Raw genomic sequence first — 20,458 nt, 5'->3', positions numbered from 1 at the left:
ATCCTGATGACAAATTATAACATAACTATATTACATTGATTACATATGGTGGTGTCATTCACAGGAAGTACCGACTGGAAATCCACATAAACCTTAATATTTTATAGTTTAAGGTTTATTACCCATTGTTGGCCAAAAAGAAGTAACTTGCCAATATGATACATACCACAGTGGAATAAATAAAGTCCTTACCAGAACATGTTCCCAGTTCTGCATTAAGTAGATATCCGCCTGATCAATGATAAGGACCTCTATGGAAGATAGGAAATCAAAATCCCTTTTCTTCTCTCCCTCGCTACCAATGATCGTACGCAGTCCAAGAGGAGAGGCTATGATAATATCAGAAGAGTAAAATGGAGAATAGAGCCTCATACTCTTCTGCAAGATGGCAACGCCTGTTTAACAACAAATGAGACACATTGAGTTATATAATTTAATGACACACATTTGAACTATTAGAGAACAGATAAATAGTGTAATGATGCACACATATAATCAATACAGTATAAAAATACCATTTAACACAGTAAAATTGCATAATCAATAAATGCATAATAAAGACAAATGCAATAACACATACTTTGAATTTTAAATTGTAAGTTATAGATTTTTTGTCTAACAATTTTTTTTCCCTTTTATTTCACTGCCCTCTGTATCATGTGACAGCCATCAGCCAATCAGACACACATACTGCAAACTCTTGCCTACAATCAATAGACGCTTTTTTCGCAATGCACATTATATGGTAAATAGCTAAAGAAGGTTTTACTAACTGTTATGTGGCAATTATTTGGCTGAAGATTTAAGGTGATCACCCAGGCACATGCAACATGCTGTAATAATGGACAGAAAAGAGGTGCAGCGATTTACATTTTCCGTGTGTGGTGTGTGTTAAGTGAAAGGATTGACCCACAATGTATTATGTATAAAGGTTGACAATGTCAGTGAGGTGTTGAACAATGCTTCAGATGACGTCAGAAGGAGTGAGGTGAGAGATCCCGGCAATGAGTGTTCAGTGACTTGGCAGTGGGTGGTGTGAAAGAGAAAGGCACGGACATCAGTCATCTAATCAGGTGTGATCTAATCTATAGCCTAGACTTTTCAATCAATAGGAAAAAGCTATCTGGAACCTTAAAGGGACAGTCTAGGCCAAAATAAACTTTCATGATTCAGATAGAGCATGTAATTTTAAACAATTTTCCAATTAACTTTTATCACCAATTTTACTTTGTTCTCTTGGTATTCTTAGTTGAAAGCTTAATCTAGGAGGTTCATATGCTAATTTCTTTTCAGAATGCATTTGAACAGTTTTTCACCACTAGAGGGTGTTAGTTTCACGTATTTCATATAGATAACACTTTGCTCGTGCACCTGAAGTTATCTGGGAGCAGGTAGTGATTGGCTAAACTGCAAGTCTGTCAAAAGAACTGAAATAAAGGGGCAGTTTGCAGAGGCTTAGATACAAGATAATCACAGAGGTTAAAAGTATATTATTATAACTGTGTTGGTTATGCAAAACTGGGGAATGGGTAATAAAGGGATTATCTATCGCACGAGGCGGAGCGAACGGCTAACCAAGATGGCCGCACATTACTAATGCTCTTAACACAAGCCGGGTGCTAAAAGAAATATACATGCCCTAATCAGTCAAATTATAAGTTCTGTCTACACTGGCTTGTCTGTGACACAAAGCGGATCAAGAAAATACTTTTTGTGGCCCGGCAGTTGCTCATATAATCGAGCAAAGAAGCAGCAAAACACAGCGCGACAGGACTCTGAACCACGAGCTGTGACGCAGCCTCTAATTCAGCATCTTCAGTGCTCCACCGGCAAAAGATTGCATGTGCTGGGATAGACGGTCTTCTCGGACAATTAATGCATACAAGGGGTAAGCAATTATTGCGCCACTACACCCCTATACCTGTCTAACATCATTGCAGCACGCCGGAGGGCCAAGCACCCGCTCCGGTTTATATTAACCCCACCGCACATAGCAGAAGTTTCTAGGAGAGAGGCTGTACTCACATACTCCAAGGCAGATCCTATATGGGTACGATCATTTGTGGGATTTGAAACGGACAGCAGCTGACACTTCACCACTCCTTTATTAGACACCGGAGGGCCGGGGATCCGCTCCGGTGCATATATAATTAAACATCAGCACTGTCAGAAGGGCCACTAACAAGGACACTACAGCCTTTTCAAACCTTAAAGTTTACAGAAATCCACGGCCCTCACAAGCCTCAATAAAGCTCCCATCCCACACCCACAGATCTAAACACAACAATAAGATCCTGAAATTAGTGGAACAAGTCAGAGAGGGATTTTTATGAGGCTGACTTGCTGAGTTTATACACTATTGCATATACCAACATCTAAAGATACCGCATGGTTCATCCTCTGGATTAATCTCTGCCTCTACCCAGGTGTTGTTTTGGCACATTTTATTTTTTCCCTTTCTTCTGTCTCTCCCTTATCAACCGGAGATCATCTATAATTGTGTTCCTGGGCTAAACTATACTGCAGCCGCATAACAGTGTTCCAATACCCGCTGCCTCTGCTTGGTGACTTTGAAGCGAATTTGCAAATTCTTGACAGATACACAGAAAGCCCCTCTCTTCCTCCATTTCCCGCTGTTCGCCATAGCAGCGGGTCATATCCTCATCCCCTTTGCCGGCATCGCCCTGTGAGGGCACTTTCCCCGGAGAGTAGGGCTTATACAGCGTAAAGACAAGCAAAATCGAATGAGGTGCACAAACAGCCGGTGGTGAATGAAATTTTCTTTATTGCACTTAAAAATATCTCTCTCTCCAGAGATACAGGGAAATCAAGCCAAATAGCGAGTGGATGTAGCCTCACTCCAGTGACTGTCTGCTGACATGTTTCGGCAATGAAGCCGTAATCGTAGCTCGGAGCTAAGTGCAATAAAGAAAATTTCATTCACCACCGGCTGTTTGTGCACCTCATTCGATTTTGCTTGTCTTTGTGTTGTGGAGCCGAGGATTGCACCAGTTCCAGTGGGGTCTCTCTGCATGTCAGGTGCAGCTCACCGATCCAGGTTTTGGAAATTGCCGATAGTTGCACGGCTCTGCTTCGGAGAGGGAGGTTCCAAGAACCGGAAGTGAGCAAGGTGACGTCACACGCCACCCGAAAGGATCCACGCAGAGGGAACCGGAGCGGTTAGAATAGGCGTCAAGTGCCGGACCGCTTGTGTGTGCACCTGGTTTGCGCACAGAGGGTCGTCGTGGATCCGTTTGTTTTCAGCTAACAGAGGTGTCACCGGACGTCACGTAACCAGGAAAGGTGAGAGACTGATTGCAAAAATCACACTTGGCATCAAGGCAATTCGTTCAATATTGGTTTGCTCTTTATAACATTCATGGGAGCACTTGCTTATTGCCAAAGCAACCAGTAGTTTTAAGTGCCGACACACATTGACTTTTTATACAGCGTAAATCTAGTATAATATAATTCTACCACATCTATATCTTCTGAAGACAGTGATCCCTGTCACTTGGTTCCAACCTCTGCTGTCTCGCCAGAATGTCGCAAAGAAGAGGGACAAAGAATGACAAACATAAAACGTCACAGAAATCTCAGGAAGACATGAATGCCTTTTTCAGGCAATCAGAGAAATTTAAGCAAAAACCTGGGCCTCCTCTTGCACCTTCTAGCAACACAGAAGACTTGGAGGACTCAGATACATCAAGAAGCCCATCTCCTATCATTTCTATGGCAAAGGCTGACTCTCCCATTACTTATAAAGCTATGGAAGACCTGATAAACCAGGTCAAATCTTGTATAAGAACTGAGTGCGCAGACCTTAAAAAAGAAATGACCGACTTAGGCCGAAGAGTTGATTTCTTGGAAGAACACGAATATGTCATTGCCCAAAAGATGGCGGAATTATCCTCCAAAGTCAAACACCAACAGCAGTACTCAATGGAACTGGAAGATAAACTAGATGACCTTGAAAACCGCACTAGACGTAACAACTTGCGGTTTCGAGGCATCCCGGAGTCAGTTCAAGGCAATGAAATACAAGAGTTCCTATTAGGTCTTTTTGCCGAGATGGCAGGCCCAGCCGAAGGTGAGCAATCAAATATTATCCTAGATAGAGCACATAGAGCGCTTCGCCCAAAACCAGCAGCTGACGCCCCGCCAAGAGACATCATTGTCCGTTTTCAAAATTATCAACAACGGGAGGCGGTTTATAAATCGGGCCAGACAACAGCAAGCTGTGGTTTACCAAAACATCCGCATATAAATATTTCAAGATTTGTCCGCAAGGACTCTACAAAAGAGAAGGGACTTCTCGGCCTTGACCTCCCATCTGAGACAGCTAAAAGTTCCCTATAGATGGGGATTCCCTACCTCAATAATTGCTACAAAAAATGGCAACCGCCATGAATGCAGATCAATCTTGGAAGCCGAAAAATTCTGCACAACATTGGGCATTCCAGCCCTGACCACAGAAGAAAGACAACACATACGTCACACTCCCTCGGACCAGCTGACCCCAAAGCCACAAAGGAGACATATGTGAACCAGACTTGGTATGGAGATGCTCACGTAGCTCTGAGCTTTGAACACATTGTCAACTCCTGAAACACTTCCAAAGACCTAAAGGACTGTGACAAGTATAAAAGACACTGTTATAATACTGTTATGAACTTACCTACTAACTTTCATGATCATAAGGTTTGACTAAGCAAGCCTACAGCTATAAGTCCGGACCAAATCTTGTTTAGAAGTTATAAAAAGACGCCAACACACTACTAAGGTTTTATATGTAGGCCATGGCCCAATGTTTATATGTTTATACTTTCTGTTTATCATACATATCCCTATTGTTGAATTACTATGATTGTGTATTCTTTGTCTTAGACAGCTAAAAGTCACTGAAGTAAAACGCTCACAAATGTTCCTTTTGGCTGTAACCAGCTCTAAGTGATATTTAAGTAAGTAATACCTGCAACCCTACTACGAGGTCACTCTACAGCACACGCTCATTGTAAATTATGATTATTCTGTTAGATGTAGAGAGGCAAACCTCCTCTGATGGGATTTAAAGGTGGAGGCGTGGGTCTCCGGCCTATGCTGCCCAGTCCAGATGCTCTAAGACTTTCTATCCTTGACATGGGCGGAGTAGGCCGGGGACACAGGCATGAATTCCACACAAATGCCTAATTTATCTGCTAGATTTTACTTTACTATCTGTTACTCCTTATGGTATGTTGTAGAAATGAAAGCAAGAATTATAATAAGAAATATTTGGAAATACTTGCAATGCCTGATATATAGATATTCCATAAGTGGGTATATAGTGATAACTGACCCTAAGCAAGCACCCGGCTTGTTCATCTGCCTCAATTGTACTTGTTCTTGTAATTGTTACTGTTTTATCTCATTTTCTTTTTTTATCATACGTTTTGTTTTTCCTTTACTTACCCAACCTAAGACCACCCTCCCTTAACTCTTTATTGTTACCAGTATATCAAGGTCTGACACAAATCTCCTAACTTTTTATACTCCCCTTCTCTTCTTCCTACTTCCTTGCCCTCTCTATCCCTACCTATACCCTCAAACCTTACCAGTCAGTATCCCGACAGGATACGAATCGAATACCTCTGTCTGCTCACCTCCTACGCAAGAAACATCATTTCTAGTACCACTAACATTTAGCTTTTTGCACTTATCATGAACACACTGACAATAGCTAGTCAAAACGTGAAGGGGTTTCTCTCGGCAGAAAAACGCTCCATAGCTTTCTATGATTTCCATAAAAAGAACATAGATTTCATTATGATTCAAGAAACCCATTTTAAAAAACGTAACAAACCTACATTAGCTACCCGATATTATGATAGACATTTTTTTAGCTCAGGTCCAAATAGAAAAAATGGGGTATGCATTTCTGTCAGGAGGAATGTTCCTTTTGAACTTTTGCAGAAATATTCAGACTTGGAAGGTAGACTTTTGATTCTTGTTGGGCTGTGCTACGGCCGACCGATCACCGTAGCTAATATATATGCCCCTAACAGACCTACACCCTCCTTTTTTAGATCAGTAACTAATAAAATAATGGACATCTCCAAAGGCCCGATTATACTGGGCGGCGACTTTAATTTCACGATGACCCCTGACTTGGATAACTCAAAGGGAACATCATACCTCAGCAGCAATATGCGAAAAACAAACTGTGCAACACTACACTCTATCTCATTATTTGACACTTGGAGGATAGCTCACCCCACACAAAAGGACTTCACGTTTTTCTAACACCCCAAGCACACATACTCGCGCCTAGACTACTTAATGTGCGACCAATCACTCCTTACTGACCGGACGCATTCTCCACACACCCTGGTCAGATCACAGCATGGTATTATCCACCTTCTATTGGTCTACAAGACCTAAGAAATCCTTAAATTGGAGACTGAACGACTCCCTCCTCACAAACCCAGAAATTTTAGAAGACCTGACTAAGGCGACAGATGACTATTTTCTGATAAATAGACCTGACGATACATCTGCCATGAATAATTGGGAAGCATACAAATGCTACATTAGGGGACACCTAATCAAACATGCCGCTAAACTACGGAAATTAAAATCCGCTCAATTTTCCCTTCTTACCTCCAACCTTCACTAAGCTGATGTGGCTCATAAAACTGACCCGACTTCGGCTCAAAAACTTTCCGATCTGTCCCTAGCAAGAGATAACCTTAAAGGGACACTGTACCCAAATTTTTTATTTTGTAATTCAGAAAGAGCATGCAATTTTAAGCAACTTTCTAATTTACTCCTATTAGCAATTTTTCTTCGTTCTCTTGCTATCATTATTTGAAAAAGAAGGCATCTAAGCTTTTTTTTGGTTTCAGTACTCTGGACAGCACTTTTTTATTGGTGGATGAATTTATCCACCAATCAGCAAGGACAACCCAGGTTGTTCACCAAAAATGGGCCGGCATCTAAACTTACATTCTTGCATTTCAAATAAAGATACCAAGAGAATGAAGAAAATTTGATAATAGGAGTAAATTAGAAAGTTGCTTAAAAAGTCATGCTCTATCTCAATCACAAAAGAAAATTTTTGGGTACAGTGTCCCTTTAACAAATATTTAACTCTAAATGCACACCTAAGGGCACTCACCTCTAAAGCTAAATTCTACTCTGAAAGTAATAAGGCTGGCCGCCTTCAAGCCAGATCGCTTAAACAAAAGAGACTCAACTCCTTTATTAGATCTTTTATGCACCCCTCAGGGAACCTGGTGAACAAAAACGAAGATATAGCTAACTCTTTTGTCTCTTATTATTCAAAACTATATAACCTTGATCCCTCGACTCTCCAATAACGCTTCAAGAAATAGCACTTTCCATTAAAGCCCTCCCTAATGGCAAATCCCCAGGCCCAGACGGTCTAAGAGCCAAATTCTTCCAACTGCTCCAGAACTAATTAGGCCCACCACTACATACCCTGTACACCTCAATAGACAAAGGAGAAACCTTTTCCCAACCCCTACTAAAAGCCCTTATAACGGTCATACCAAAATCAGAAAAACCACCCGACCAACCAAGTAGTTATCACCCCATCTCTCTCTTAAATATAGACATAAAAATTTATGCGAAAATACTTGCTAATCGCCTAAACAATATTCTACCGAATTTGATACACCCAGACCAGGTCGGATTTGTCAGAGGTAGAGAGGCCAAGGACAACACAATTAGAGTATTACATTCCTTACAGAACGCATATGAATACAAAGTACATCTCACCCTCTTATCGACAGACGCCGAGAAGGCTTTCGACAGGGTCAACCGGCATTTCATGTGGTGGTGTGCTGTTCTCAGACGACGTGATCTTCACACTTCAATCCCCGTCCACATCTCTCCCGGCTTTGATCCATACACTAGATGAATACTGACGAGTATCTGATTTCTCCATTAAAATGGAGAAGTCTGGAATATTGACGCTAAATGTGCCTACTCAAGATGTAGAATTTATAAAAACCCACACGAGATTTAGTCTGCACAACAAACGTAAATACTTAGGTCTATTACTCCCTAGCACTCATCAGGAGTTCATTCAATGTAATTATGCTAATCTCCAGCGATCAGTGCAGGCCCTTCTTGAAAGCTGGCACAAACAGAATCACCTGTCCTGGGAAGAGTTAATACCATTAAGATGATGATCATCCCAAAATACCTTTACCTTTTCCAAACACTACCAATGGCACTCCCCACCTCTTACCTTCAAACCCAACAAAGAATGATTAATTCATTTATTTGGTCCTACAAAAAATCTAGGGTCCCCCAAGACACTTTATTTCTCACCAAAGAAGATGGGGGACTGAATGTCCCTCATCTCCTGAACTACTATAAGGCTGCACATCTAACTAGGGTGATCTCCTGGACCCGCTATAATCCCCCGCCTCCATGGGTGCAAATTGAATGTACCCTGCTGAATACTACAACCATGAGAGATCTCCCTTGGCTCCCCAAGCCTCACAGACCACCACAAGCACACAAAAACTACTATGTTAAGACCACTTTAAACATATGGGATCAATTACTTAAGCATAACAAAGGGATATCCAGCCTTATCTCCCCACTAACTCCTTTACTAGGTAATCAGATATTTTTCCAACAAACATCCTTTGCTCAGCCAAATACCACAACACACATGCAGAATCTGCCCATTTATACTTTATTAGATTCAGGTACACTCAAGGACAGAGCAGAACTAACCAATGAATTAGGCCCACCCTTCCACAACTGATACTCGTATTTCCAGATCCGACATGCACTTTATAATAGAACGTATAAACAAAATATCCTCAGACCATTAACAATATTTGAACGGCTCTGCGCCAATCCTGAAATCCAGAAAAAAATTCTCTCAATAAGCTATACATTGCTTAGAGGGACCTTTCCCCTACAGAGACCCTCCTTTCTAAGGAGATGGAACACAGAAATACATGGTGATATCACAGACGATGAGTGGAGGTCATGCTTTAAGGCTACCCACTCGACATCTTCTTCATTACTCATGGCAGAAACAAACTATAAAATAATATCTCGCTGATACTTGACGCCATCACGACTTAGATATATCTTCCCTACGGCGGCTTCTACTTGCTGGAGACGTTGTGGAGGCACGGGTACTATGACTCACATACGGTGGGAATGCCCCTCCATCTCTGACTTCTGGAACAGAGTTGAATCCACCATAAACAAAATTTTAGGCTCAAATAGAACGCTATGTCCTAAACTTATTCTTCTCAATCTTCTCCCAACACTCCACTATTTGTACCGCACAAAATTACTCCAGATCATGTTGACTGGCGCTAAAAGGCTAATACCACGACTGTGGAAGTCCCAAACAATCCCGTCACACACTACTTGGATATCAGAAGTTAAACACATCCTGAATCTGGAAAGACAGTGTTATTGCTTCTTAGGTAAACAAGATTTCTTTACAGACATGTTTTTTATTTGGGAACAGGGAATTTCTGAACTATCAATGTCCCTGTCCCTCCCGACTCATAATTATACGGGGCAACTTTTCGCAAACATTCTTTTCAAGAACAACAACTAATTTAAATTATATCTTCTATCTACATACTTAGCCAAATGACACATACAATTAAACAAACTTAAGCAACCCAGCAGGAGATATGTACTCGTATACCCCTCTTCCCCTCTCCACCCTTCCCCTCCCTCCCTCTTTTCATTTCATCTTATTTCTTGAGACAAAATGTATGAACCAACTCCTCTTTTATATATGCTATTACCTTTATTAAAAAAATGTTTAAAAACTTGGGTAAGACGATATTGTCTATGTTATATCGCATTCATACTTGTTGACCTTAGTCATTGATCAATACCTGACTTAAGCAATTGCCAATGTATGCCAATTTGTGAACCCAATAAAAACTTTCTGAATCAAAAACAAAAAAAAAAGAATTATCTATCTTTTAAAACATTAAAATTCTGGAGTAGACTGTCCCTTTAAGAGCGGTTGCCTAAAATCTGGGAGCTAACACACACAACGGTTATCCAAACACTGTATCTATTTTGCCGTTCACACATGCCTTTTTTTAAAGGGACATATTATATTTGTCGTTTTCTATGATGTACAATCTGATGGCAGATATTAGTAAAGTCTTGTAGTTTTGTACTATGATATTTTTGGCATTTTATAAGTGTATGATGCAGAATATGGGGTTTGTAGGCGGTACCGTATTTTTGTAAATTTTTTATACTATAAAAAGAGAGCTGTTTTACCTTTCTTTAAGGGGAGGGGTAATGTACCCTCTTCAACTTTCTCTCTTTGAATAAGATTTTTTTTTAATACTAATTTAAGGGTCTGCACCAATTCCTTGTAGAAGGTTTAGTGGTATTATATATAGCTTACCTTAATTTTGGAAATATATATATATTTATATATATCTGCTTACTCTTTCCGATATCAGTTATTTTTAAAGAATTTTAGAATACAACGATTAAACTAACACTGAACGTAAATTGTGCTAAAAATCTAGACACTAATTGACTATGTCAAGGATCCATTATGGGTTAGGTTTTTTTTTTTTTCCATTCTTAAATAATGTCATGAAAAAATATTAATCATATCATGAGCAATTTGGAAGCACAGCTCACCTTTAGTAGCTTTATTATGTAGAGGTTCAGACTCTTGTGTGTGGTATCAGTTAATCATTAAAAAAATAAACTACTACTAAACATGCCCTATACTTTCTTCATTCTTAATGTGCCACAGAAAATACATAGCATGGACCACTGAATAAAAATGCCCAATTAAAAGGCATTAATAAAAAAGTAAAAAATGACCTAAACTCACAGCAACTACAGCACCAGAACATAGAGCTCAAACAAACCAACCTAGTTTATAGTTACAAATCAGGTGGTACAGCAAGAATGGAGTTTGCACGTACAAACACACACACATCATATGTGCACGTTAAATTTTATATTATAAACTAAACTTTTACCTATTCTGAAATGGTCATCAATATTTCCGGCAAACACTGTTTCATAATCTTCTGGCCTCTTCAGATTTGGGGGTTTGTCTTCTGGATCACAACCATACTCATCTTTAAACCTCTTCTTGTTACTGACTTCTAGTTTTTTATTGCTAACTTCCATCAAGCTGATTAGAATCTGCGCCACTCGTAATGCAGATTCCCGGAAAGGCACAACAATAAGTACCTGAAAATGTTAAACAAAATACCAAAGCATTCACAAAATAATTCATTAGGCTTGAGAGAGAGTGAGGGAGTGTGAGAGAGAGAGAGAAAAAGAGAGAGAGTGTGAGAGAAAAAGAGAGAGAGAAAAAGAGAGAGAGAAAAAGAGAGAGAGTGTGAGAGAAAAAGAGAGAGAGAAAAAGAGAGAGAGTGTGAGAGAAAAAGAGAGAGAGAAAAAGAGAGAGAGAAAAAGAGAGAGAGAAAAAGAGAGAGAGAAAAAGAGAGAGAGAAAAAGAGAGAGAGTGTGAGAGTGTGAGAAAAAGAGAGAGAGAAAAAGAGAGAGAGAAAAAGAGAGAGAAAAAGAGAGAGAGAAAAAGAGAGAGAGAAAAAGAGAGAGAGTGTGAGAGTGTGAGAAAAAAGAGAGAGAGAAAAAGAGAGAGAGAAAAAGAGAGAGAGAAAAAGAGAGAGAGAAAAAGAGAGAGAGAAAAAGAGAGAGAGAAAAAGAGAGAGAGAAAAAGAGAGAGAGAAAAAGAGAGAGAGAAAAAAAGAAAAAAAGAAAAAAAGAAAAAGAGAAAAAGAGAGAGAGAAAAAAAAGAAAAAAAAAGAAAAAAAGAAAAAGAGAAAAAGAGAGAGAGAAAGAGAGAGAGAAAGAGAGAGAGAAAGAGAGAGAGAGAGAAGAGAGAGAGAGAGAGAGAGAGAGAGAGAGGAGAGAGAGAGAGAGAGGAGAGAGAGAGAGAGAGAGAGAGAGAGAGAGAGAGAGAGAGAGAGAGAGAGAGAGAGGAGAGAGAGAGAGAGAGAGAAGAGAGAGAGAAGAAAGAAAGAAAGAAATATGTATTTTACAGAGGACTAGAGAGTGGTATAAATTGGAAAACAATTATACCTTGGGTCTGGTCAGGCCCTGGTCTCTTATGTCCTCTTCATCCGCTCCTGATTTCTTATCTCTTTTCTTGGTATTGTTTTGTAGAACATGTGAATTAGCTTTAAGGACATGGTTTAGAGCATGAAGACAGTAAACATGTCTGATTTCTTCTCCTTGACTTGTTGCTGTCCTGGATGGATAAAACAAGTCTTTGTAGGAATTCATGATTGTAAAGAGCTCTCTCTGTAATGCAGAGAACTTCTGGTCACCTGATGCTGGTAGAAATGTGCTGTTCACTATGGGCCATGTGGATTCCAGAGGCTTGTGGAGATGCAGCTTTTTTAAGTCATTTTCTTTCTCAGACTTCAATGGCTGAACCTTCTTAAGTGCTGATGCGATAATAAGCTGACCTAATGTTGGCCACTAGAACAATAATGCAAAAAAACACAAAGGTGGTCATGAAGGCATTCAAAAAATAAAGACTAGTGGAACTATACAAGTAGATAGATACAAGCAAACTAAAATAGCAAGAGCAAAGAAACTATCACCACAAACAGATCTGATTATAGAACATTTAAATACAGTTTGACTTTATTTTCATATAAAGAGTTTTGGTTCTCAATCCAAATCTTCATCTTGCAATACCTAAAGAAGATCCAACTTGCCAAAAACAAAGTAACAATTCACTCTTTTCAAAGAATGTAGGTATAGCGATATTGCAATAATGTTCCTCTATAGGTAAGCTGGAAGATTTTTGAATAATTTGTTTTTTTTTTTTCTCAAAGCAAAAATCCAGGAGCAGGAGAACAAATGATCAAGCGTCAAAATCTAGACAAGGTTGCAGTTTTCTGTGAATGAACATGGAAGAGCCAGTGCAAATGAACTGCTATAACATACTCACCTTTACTAACACAACTGAATACTTAAAAGGACAATCTGGTCAAAATTGAAATGCACTTAGATTACTTACATCTCTGGATAAAATATATTTACAATACACAGTACATAAATCGGCAAAAATGGATCTAGTAAATGTTATCAATGTTTTAGTGTTAGCATTTTTCTCTGCACGTGCATGTGAATCATAGCTAGATATTCTCACTGTACCAGCAACATTTTAAATACTTCAGCTGCTCAGAGAGCCAGTGGGGTGTTGCCTTTTATCAGTTCAGCAATGACATAAATTGAGTTATTTCCAGATGATACAAGCATCTTAGAATCTCTGAGCAACGGTTTAAAATGCTGGTGCACAGATACGTAAGTACACTGTACGGCTATAGCTTTCACTAAAAGCATTTTAGCTAACACATGTATATTGCAAAAATAATTTTATTCAAAACTGAAATTTACTTGTATGCATTCCATGGCTGGAATGTCCTTTTAAGGGGACATAAGACACCACTTTTGAGGAACCTTTTAAAAATTAACATATCGACCATTTGTGAAAACTTTTTGAATGCATTAACACATTGCCTGCTGCAACTCTTTTTCAATTACTTAAAGAGACAGTATACACCAATTTTCATTTAACTGCATGTAATAGACACTACTATAAAGAGTAGTATGCACAGATACTGATCTAAAAATCCAGTATAAAACCATTTAAAAACATAATTAGAAGCTTCCAGTTTAGCACTGTTAAAAAGGTTTAGCTGGAACACCCACTGCAAGTAGGAAATAGCAGACCCCCCTGCATATGAAAAGACTGTTTACAAAAACGAAGCAGGCTGGAGTAGGTATACATCAGTATTCTCCTAAAACTTTGGGGCTTGGTTAGAAGTCTGAAAATCAGCGCAATGTTATTTAAAAATAAGCAAACTATACTTTTTAAAAAAAAAAAAAAGTTGTATGGGCTGCGTCATCTACAAAACATTTATTCAAAGAAAAATCTAGTGTATAATGTCCCTTTAACTTTCCCTACCACTTGCCTACTTTTGGGGGGAGACAATCTGCACTAACAAGGCTTGCCATGGTCATTTTCTTTCTTCATTTTCAAAAGCTTTATTGAAAAATAAGAAAAGCAATACATATAACAAGAAATATTTGTTACATGAGACTCAGGTATATCATTCACAGTAATGGTCTAGATGGCAGTCCAGACCGAGACTAGCGTCCAGTCTCTTCGTCATACAGATCTTTAAAACATAATAAAGTCTCTCTAGCTTAAAGGCAAAATGTTTTTAGACCTAATGGTCATTTATTTTGTATCTTCTGCTGAGGCCAATAAGGGACAGGTTGAAATTAGTTTCTACAGTTATCAAACAATGAGCTCAATTTATCAAAGGGCAGGCAGACAAGGTTCGCCACCATGAACCTTGTCCGTCCAGCCTCGTCGCGGGCAGGCAGCAGTACACTACCCCCAGTTTACATTGCAGGAGCCACTGCTTGTGCAATGCTCTCCAGCTTGGATGCAGCCAATGGTACACAAGAGTGGGCCGTCAATCCTCCCAATCGGGATGATTGCAATCCGCAACACTTTCACTGCTACTTAACTAGAGTTTCTGGCTCGCCAGGGCTCTAAAGCCATTATTGCAGCTTGATAAATTAAGTCTAGAGTATATCTTCTAATTCTATCATGAACTGGAAAACTAACAAAAGGGGAAAACACAAATGTTGAAATAAAGTATATTGCAAAGTACTTTACGAAGCATAATTATTAAACACTTGATATTACAATCTTTAAAAGGGACATTAAACACTTAATACATGCTAGATAGAATGATGCATTCATAGAAAAGATTAGGCTGAGAATAACAAGTAGATGTATGTTTTAAAGTTTTATAGCTGTTTTAATATTGACAAAAAGGAAATTTATGCTTACCTGATAAATTGATTTCTTCTACGATATGACGAGTCCACGGATCTCATCCTTACTTGTGGGATATTATCCTCCTGCTAACAGGAAGTGGCAAAGAGCACCACAGCAGAGCTGTATATATAGCTCCTCCCCCCCTTCTCTCCACTCCCAGTCATTCAACCGAAGGTATAGGAAGAGAAAAGAAAAGCTAAAAGGTGCAGAGGTGACTGAAGTTTTGAAATAAAATAAATTCTGTCTTAAAACAACAGGGCGGGCCGTGGACTCGTCGTATCGTAGAAGAAATCAATTTATCAGGTAAGCATAAATTTCCTTTTCTTCTACAAGATATGACGAGTCCACGGATTCATCCTTACTTGTGGGATACAATACCAAAGCAACAGGACACAGATGAACGGGAGGGACAAGACAGATACCTAAACGGAAGGCACCACTGCTTGAAGAACTTTTCTCCCAAAAATAGCCTCAGAAAAAGCAAAAGTATCAAATTTGGAAAAAGTATGAAGGGAGGACCAAGTCGCAGCCTTACAAAACTGTTCAACAGAAGCATCGTTTTTAAAAGCCCATGTGGAAGCCACAGCTCTAGTAGAATGAGCCGTAACCTTTTCAGGGGGCTGCTGTCCAGCAGTCTCGTATGCCAGGCGGATGATGCTTTTCAGCCAAAAAGAAAGAGGTAGCCGTAGCTTTTTGAATATTGCTCTCAGTACCAGAATATTGATTGGTAGTAGAGACTCCACCTGAGTCCAAGCACCCTGAGCCTTCAGGGAATTCCAGACTGCCCCCCAGCCCAAGAGGCTGGCGTCCGTCGTCACTATTACCCATGCTGGCCTGCGGAAGCACATTCCCTGGGTCAGATGACCCTGTGACAACCACCAAAGAAGAGAGTCTTTGGTCTCTTGATTCATATCTACCGAGTCTATCAGAGTTCCCAAGAATGGAACTCTTGTTAGTGGAACTAGTGAACTCTTTTCTAGATTCACTTTTCAACCGTTAGTTCTTAGAAATGCCAACACAATGTCTGTGTGAGATTTGGTCAGATGATAAGTTGACGCCTGGATCAAAATATCGTCCAGATAGGGCGCCACTGCTATGCCCCGCGGCCTGAGAACCGCCAGAAGGGACCCTAGCACCTTTGTAAAAATTCTGGGAGCTGTGGCCAACCCGAAAGGAAGGGCCACGAACTGAGAGTGTTCGTCCAGAAAAGCAAACCTTAGAAACTGATGATGATCCTTGTGGATAGGAATGTGAATATACGCATCCTTCAGGTCCACGGTGGTCATATATTGACCCTCCTGGATCATTGGCAAAATTGTTCGTATAGTCTCCATCTTGAACGATGGGACTCCGAGAAATTTGTTTAGGCATTTGAGATCTAAAATTGGTCTGAAAGTTCCCTCTTTTTTGGGAACCACAAACAGATTTGAGTAAAACCCCTGTCCCAGTTTTGGAACTGGGCAAATTACTCCCATGGTATAGAGGTCTTTTACACAGCGTAAGAACTCCTCTCTTTTTGTCTGGTCTACAGACAAACGTGAAAGATGAAATCTCCGTCTTGGGAGAAAATCCTTGAATTCCAGCTGATACCCCTGGGTCACAATTTCCAATGCCCAAGGATCCTGAACATCCCTTGCCCAAGCCTGAGCAAAGAGAGAAAGTCTGCCCCCTACTAAATCTGGTCCCGGATCGGGGGCTGCCCCTTCATGCTGTCTTGGTAGCAACAGTGGGCTTCTTGGCTTGTTTACCTTTATTCCAGGCCTCGTTAGGTCTCCAGACTAAATTCCCCTCCTGTTTTGTGGCGGAAGAGGAAGCAGAGGGTCCTCCTTTAAAGTTTCGAAAAGGAACGAAAATTATTTTGTTTACCCCTCATCTTAACAGACTTATCCTGAGTCAGGGAATGAACCTTTATCGCCAGTAATGTCAGAAATGATTTTCCTTCAATTCAGGCCTGTAGAGCCATAATCGCTCTACCGCGCAAAAATGGCAAACCTGCATTTTTCGCCGCTAATTTACCCATTTGGAAAGCGGACATCAGTAATAAAAGAATTAGCTAGCTTGAGAGCCTTAATTCTATCCAAAATGTCATCTAAAGGGGTCTCAACCTTAAGAGACTCTGCTAGAGCATCAAACCAAAAAGCTGCTGCAGTAGTAACTGAACAATGCAAGCTATAGGATGTAAAAGAAAACCCTGATGAATAAATGATTTCTTTAGAAGACCCTCTAACTTTTATTCATAGGATCTTTGAAAGCACAACTGTCCTCAATAGGTATAGTTGTATGCTTAGCCAGGGTAGAAATAGCTCCCTCCACCTTAGGGACCGTTTGCCAAGAATCCCCTAATGGTGTCAGATATGGGAAACATTTTCTTAAAATTAGGAGGGGGAGAGAACGGAATACCTGGTCTATCCCATTCCTTTGTAACAATGTCCAAAATTCTTTTAGGAACTGGAAAAATCATCAGTGTAAAGTAGGCACCTCTAGATATTTGTCCATCTTACACAATTTCTCTGGAGGTATCAAAATAGGGTCGCAATCATCCAGAGTCGCTAAAACCTCCCGGAGTAACAAGCAGAGGTGTTCAAGCCTAAATTTAAAGGACATCACGTCCGAATCTGTCTGAGGCAACACATTTCCTGAGTCTGAAGTTCTCCCTCAGACAGCAATTCCCCGACCCCCAAATCAGAGCACTGTGAGGGCACATCGGAAATGGCCAATAAGCATCAGAGGGTTCAGTATTTACCTTAATACCTGACCTACTGCGTTTACCCTGTAAAACTGGCAGTTTAGATAATACCTCTGTAAGGGTAGTAGATATAACTGCAGCCATATCTTGCAGAGTAAAAGAATTAGACGCACTAGAAGTACTTGGCGTCGCTTGATGTGGGCGTTAAAGGTTGTGACACTTGGGGAGAATTGGGATGGCATAACCCGATTCTCTTCAGACTGAGAATCATCCTTAGACATACTTTTATCACCTAAATATGTTCTTTGCAGTGTAAGGCCCTTTCAGTACAAGAAGGACACAATGTAAGAGGGGGGTTCCACAAAGGCTTCTAAACACCATAGAGCATTGACTTTCCTCAATGTCAGACATGTTGAAACAGGCTAGTAATAACCACAAAAGTCGTGAAACACTTTATTGATGAAAACAAATTTTTGAAAAAAACAAGTACTGCGCCTATAAGAAGTAAAAAGCGCACAATTTTTCCAAATCTGCTTAAAAATGTTAACAAGCGTTCAATTTTAACATATACCTATCCTATATTGCAGTCGGATATTGCACCACAAGCAAGGGGCAAATTAAACCCCCTAAATGAGTAATGTAACACAAAACCATTATGAAAAAAAAACTTAGACAAACCCCCTGTACCTCGCCACAGCTCTGCTGTGGCGCCTACCTGCCCCCAGGGATCTGACAAACGTCTCAATATCAACTCCGGTAAGACAATCTCTCAGTTTGGGCCCAACTGAAGCTGAAGTTTGCTGCCTTCTTGACAAAATCAACTGCGCATCTGAAGCACGAAAATTAGGCCCCCGCCCATCATATACGATGTACTCTCAGCCTAAACAAACCGCATGTAAAGCGGTGTAGAACTAACCATGTGGATAAGCATTTCCAAATTGTATGATTATAGCCATGTGAACCCCCAGCACAATGTACAAACACCAGTTATATTGAACCGTTTTGCAATAAAAACCGTTATGATGCCATAATTTCTTGCTGCATTTAGCCATGATAAAAATTAAATACACAGGATTTCAATAATACCCCTTCTTATGTCTATAGGTTTACTGCTTACTCCTTCCCTCTTTGGGACTATGTCAGCCAGTTCTGAAATATCACAGTCTCTTCAGAAGTAAATGACTGAACATACCTCGATGCTTGTAGCATGAAAACGTTCCCCACACTGAAGATTTCTCTAGTACTCCTCAGCCATTCTGTGGGAACCCACATGGATCTTAGTGACATCTGCTAAGATCATCACACCTCCAGGTAGAAATCTTTTCTATATGCTGCCTGAGGAAAATAGTACTCACCGGTACCATTTAAAATAAAAAATTCTTGCTTGAAGAAAACTAAAAACTATCATTTTAACACCTCTTCCACTTTACCTTTTCCTATTACTAGTATAGGCAAAGTGAATGACTGGGGGTGGAGAGAAGGGAGGAGCTATATATATACAGCCCTGCTGTGGTGCTCTTTGCCACTTCCTGTTAGCAGGAGGATAATATCCCATAAGTAAGGATGAATCCGTGGACTTGTCGTATCTTGTAGAAGAAATAAGTGTAGAGTTTTAGTGTCTATAAAACAATGGGAGCTGCCATGTTGTAACTTAGGTTACCTTCTCTGCTGTGGCCAATTAGGGACAGTTATAAATAGGTCACTAGAGTGTGCAGCCAATGGCTGTGTGGAATATAACAGTGTTCTGCACTTCCATTTCTAACAGAAACTAAAAAGCTCACAATTTCAGAATGGAATTACAGAAAAAGGGGATACAATAAATAATAAAAGTATAGTGCAGTGTTGTTGTTTTTTTACATATACGATTTTTCATTTTATATTATCTCAAACTGTTTAATGTCCCTTTAATGGGTTTCTTGTTCCCTTATTTTCCTGAGTACCAGAGCGATTTAGAGAACCAGCTCTTAAATATATTTTTTCAAAATCACACACAGGAATGTGGATGCAGATCACATAAGATAACAGACAACATCTCTCTTCATCGTGCTAACTTTACAGTAGAACGTTCTCTGGTAGTATATACAGACAATTAACAGCTATAACAAGAAAATAACATGTCATGGTGATACTTCACCTTTATTGGTAAAGTGGTTTTGGCGTTTGTTGTAATCTGGTTAACTTGTTCCTCCTCCAGCTCAGTGTGGATATGCTGTTTAAATGGATCTGGGACAAAAACACATAATATAAGGAAAATATATTTTAGTTCTGTTTATATGCCTACAAAAAAGGAAAATGTCACAGGCGTTGTGTATTAAGAGGTTTTCTGCTATTTGTATAGGCTAATCACAAAATAAAATATTACTTGCTCACAAAACGAGATTTTTTTTTTATTTTATTTTTTAACTACAATGTTGTGTGTGTGCAAAAATATTATTGCTTATCCAGACAGCACATAAATTGTATTCCTATCCCCAGAGCATAAAACCTCCAGTGTGCATCAAAAATGATATGTGGCTCCTAAGTTGGGAGCCCTAATATTGCTTACTCATATGCCTAAACACCATATTGCTCTAGAACAACTATTTGTATTGAGATTCAAATAGAGAAGCATTTTATTTGAAATGGCATTTTAATAATTAGGAGGTTGTTCATAATCTTTCAGAAAAATGTATCAAATGGATTTACCTACAAAAATCCCCACAGAAATAAATGGAGATTTTCTGTAAAAAAAAAAAAAAAAAAAAAAATTAGATACATTTTTCAAAGAGATTGTGATTGATCCCTACAATTGTAATCAAAAGGGTTGAGTGGCCGCTCTTTCCTAGCTTACTTAGTGGTAAAGTGAAAAAGGTTTAAAAAAGTTTTAAAAGTGATGGTAAACTTTAAATGTTTTAAAC

At 39.5% G+C, this 20,458-nt stretch overlaps 1 protein-coding gene across 1 annotated transcript in view; it reads right to left on the bottom strand.

The window, feature by feature from the left end:
• Positions 1 to 20,458, bottom strand: part of UTP25 (UTP25 small subunit processome component) — an 88,141-nt gene that overhangs the window by 47,403 nt on the left and 20,280 nt on the right. Inside the window, exons 5-8 of the mRNA XM_053712368.1 lie at positions 19,696 to 19,784; positions 12,088 to 12,489; positions 11,016 to 11,232; positions 193 to 395 (exon numbers count right to left, since the gene is read on the bottom strand). Coding sequence (XP_053568343.1) covers positions 193 to 395; positions 11,016 to 11,232; positions 12,088 to 12,489; positions 19,696 to 19,784 — 911 coding nt within the window. The remainder of the gene's footprint in view (positions 1 to 192; positions 396 to 11,015; positions 11,233 to 12,087; positions 12,490 to 19,695; positions 19,785 to 20,458) is intronic.

Source organism: Bombina bombina, chromosome 4, assembly GCF_027579735.1.
Source record: "Bombina bombina isolate aBomBom1 chromosome 4, aBomBom1.pri, whole genome shotgun sequence".
Lineage (NCBI taxonomy): Eukaryota > Metazoa > Chordata > Amphibia > Anura > Bombinatoridae > Bombina > Bombina bombina.
Note: the sequence above shows the minus strand (reverse complement) of the source record. Positions and strands in the feature narration are given on the sequence as shown.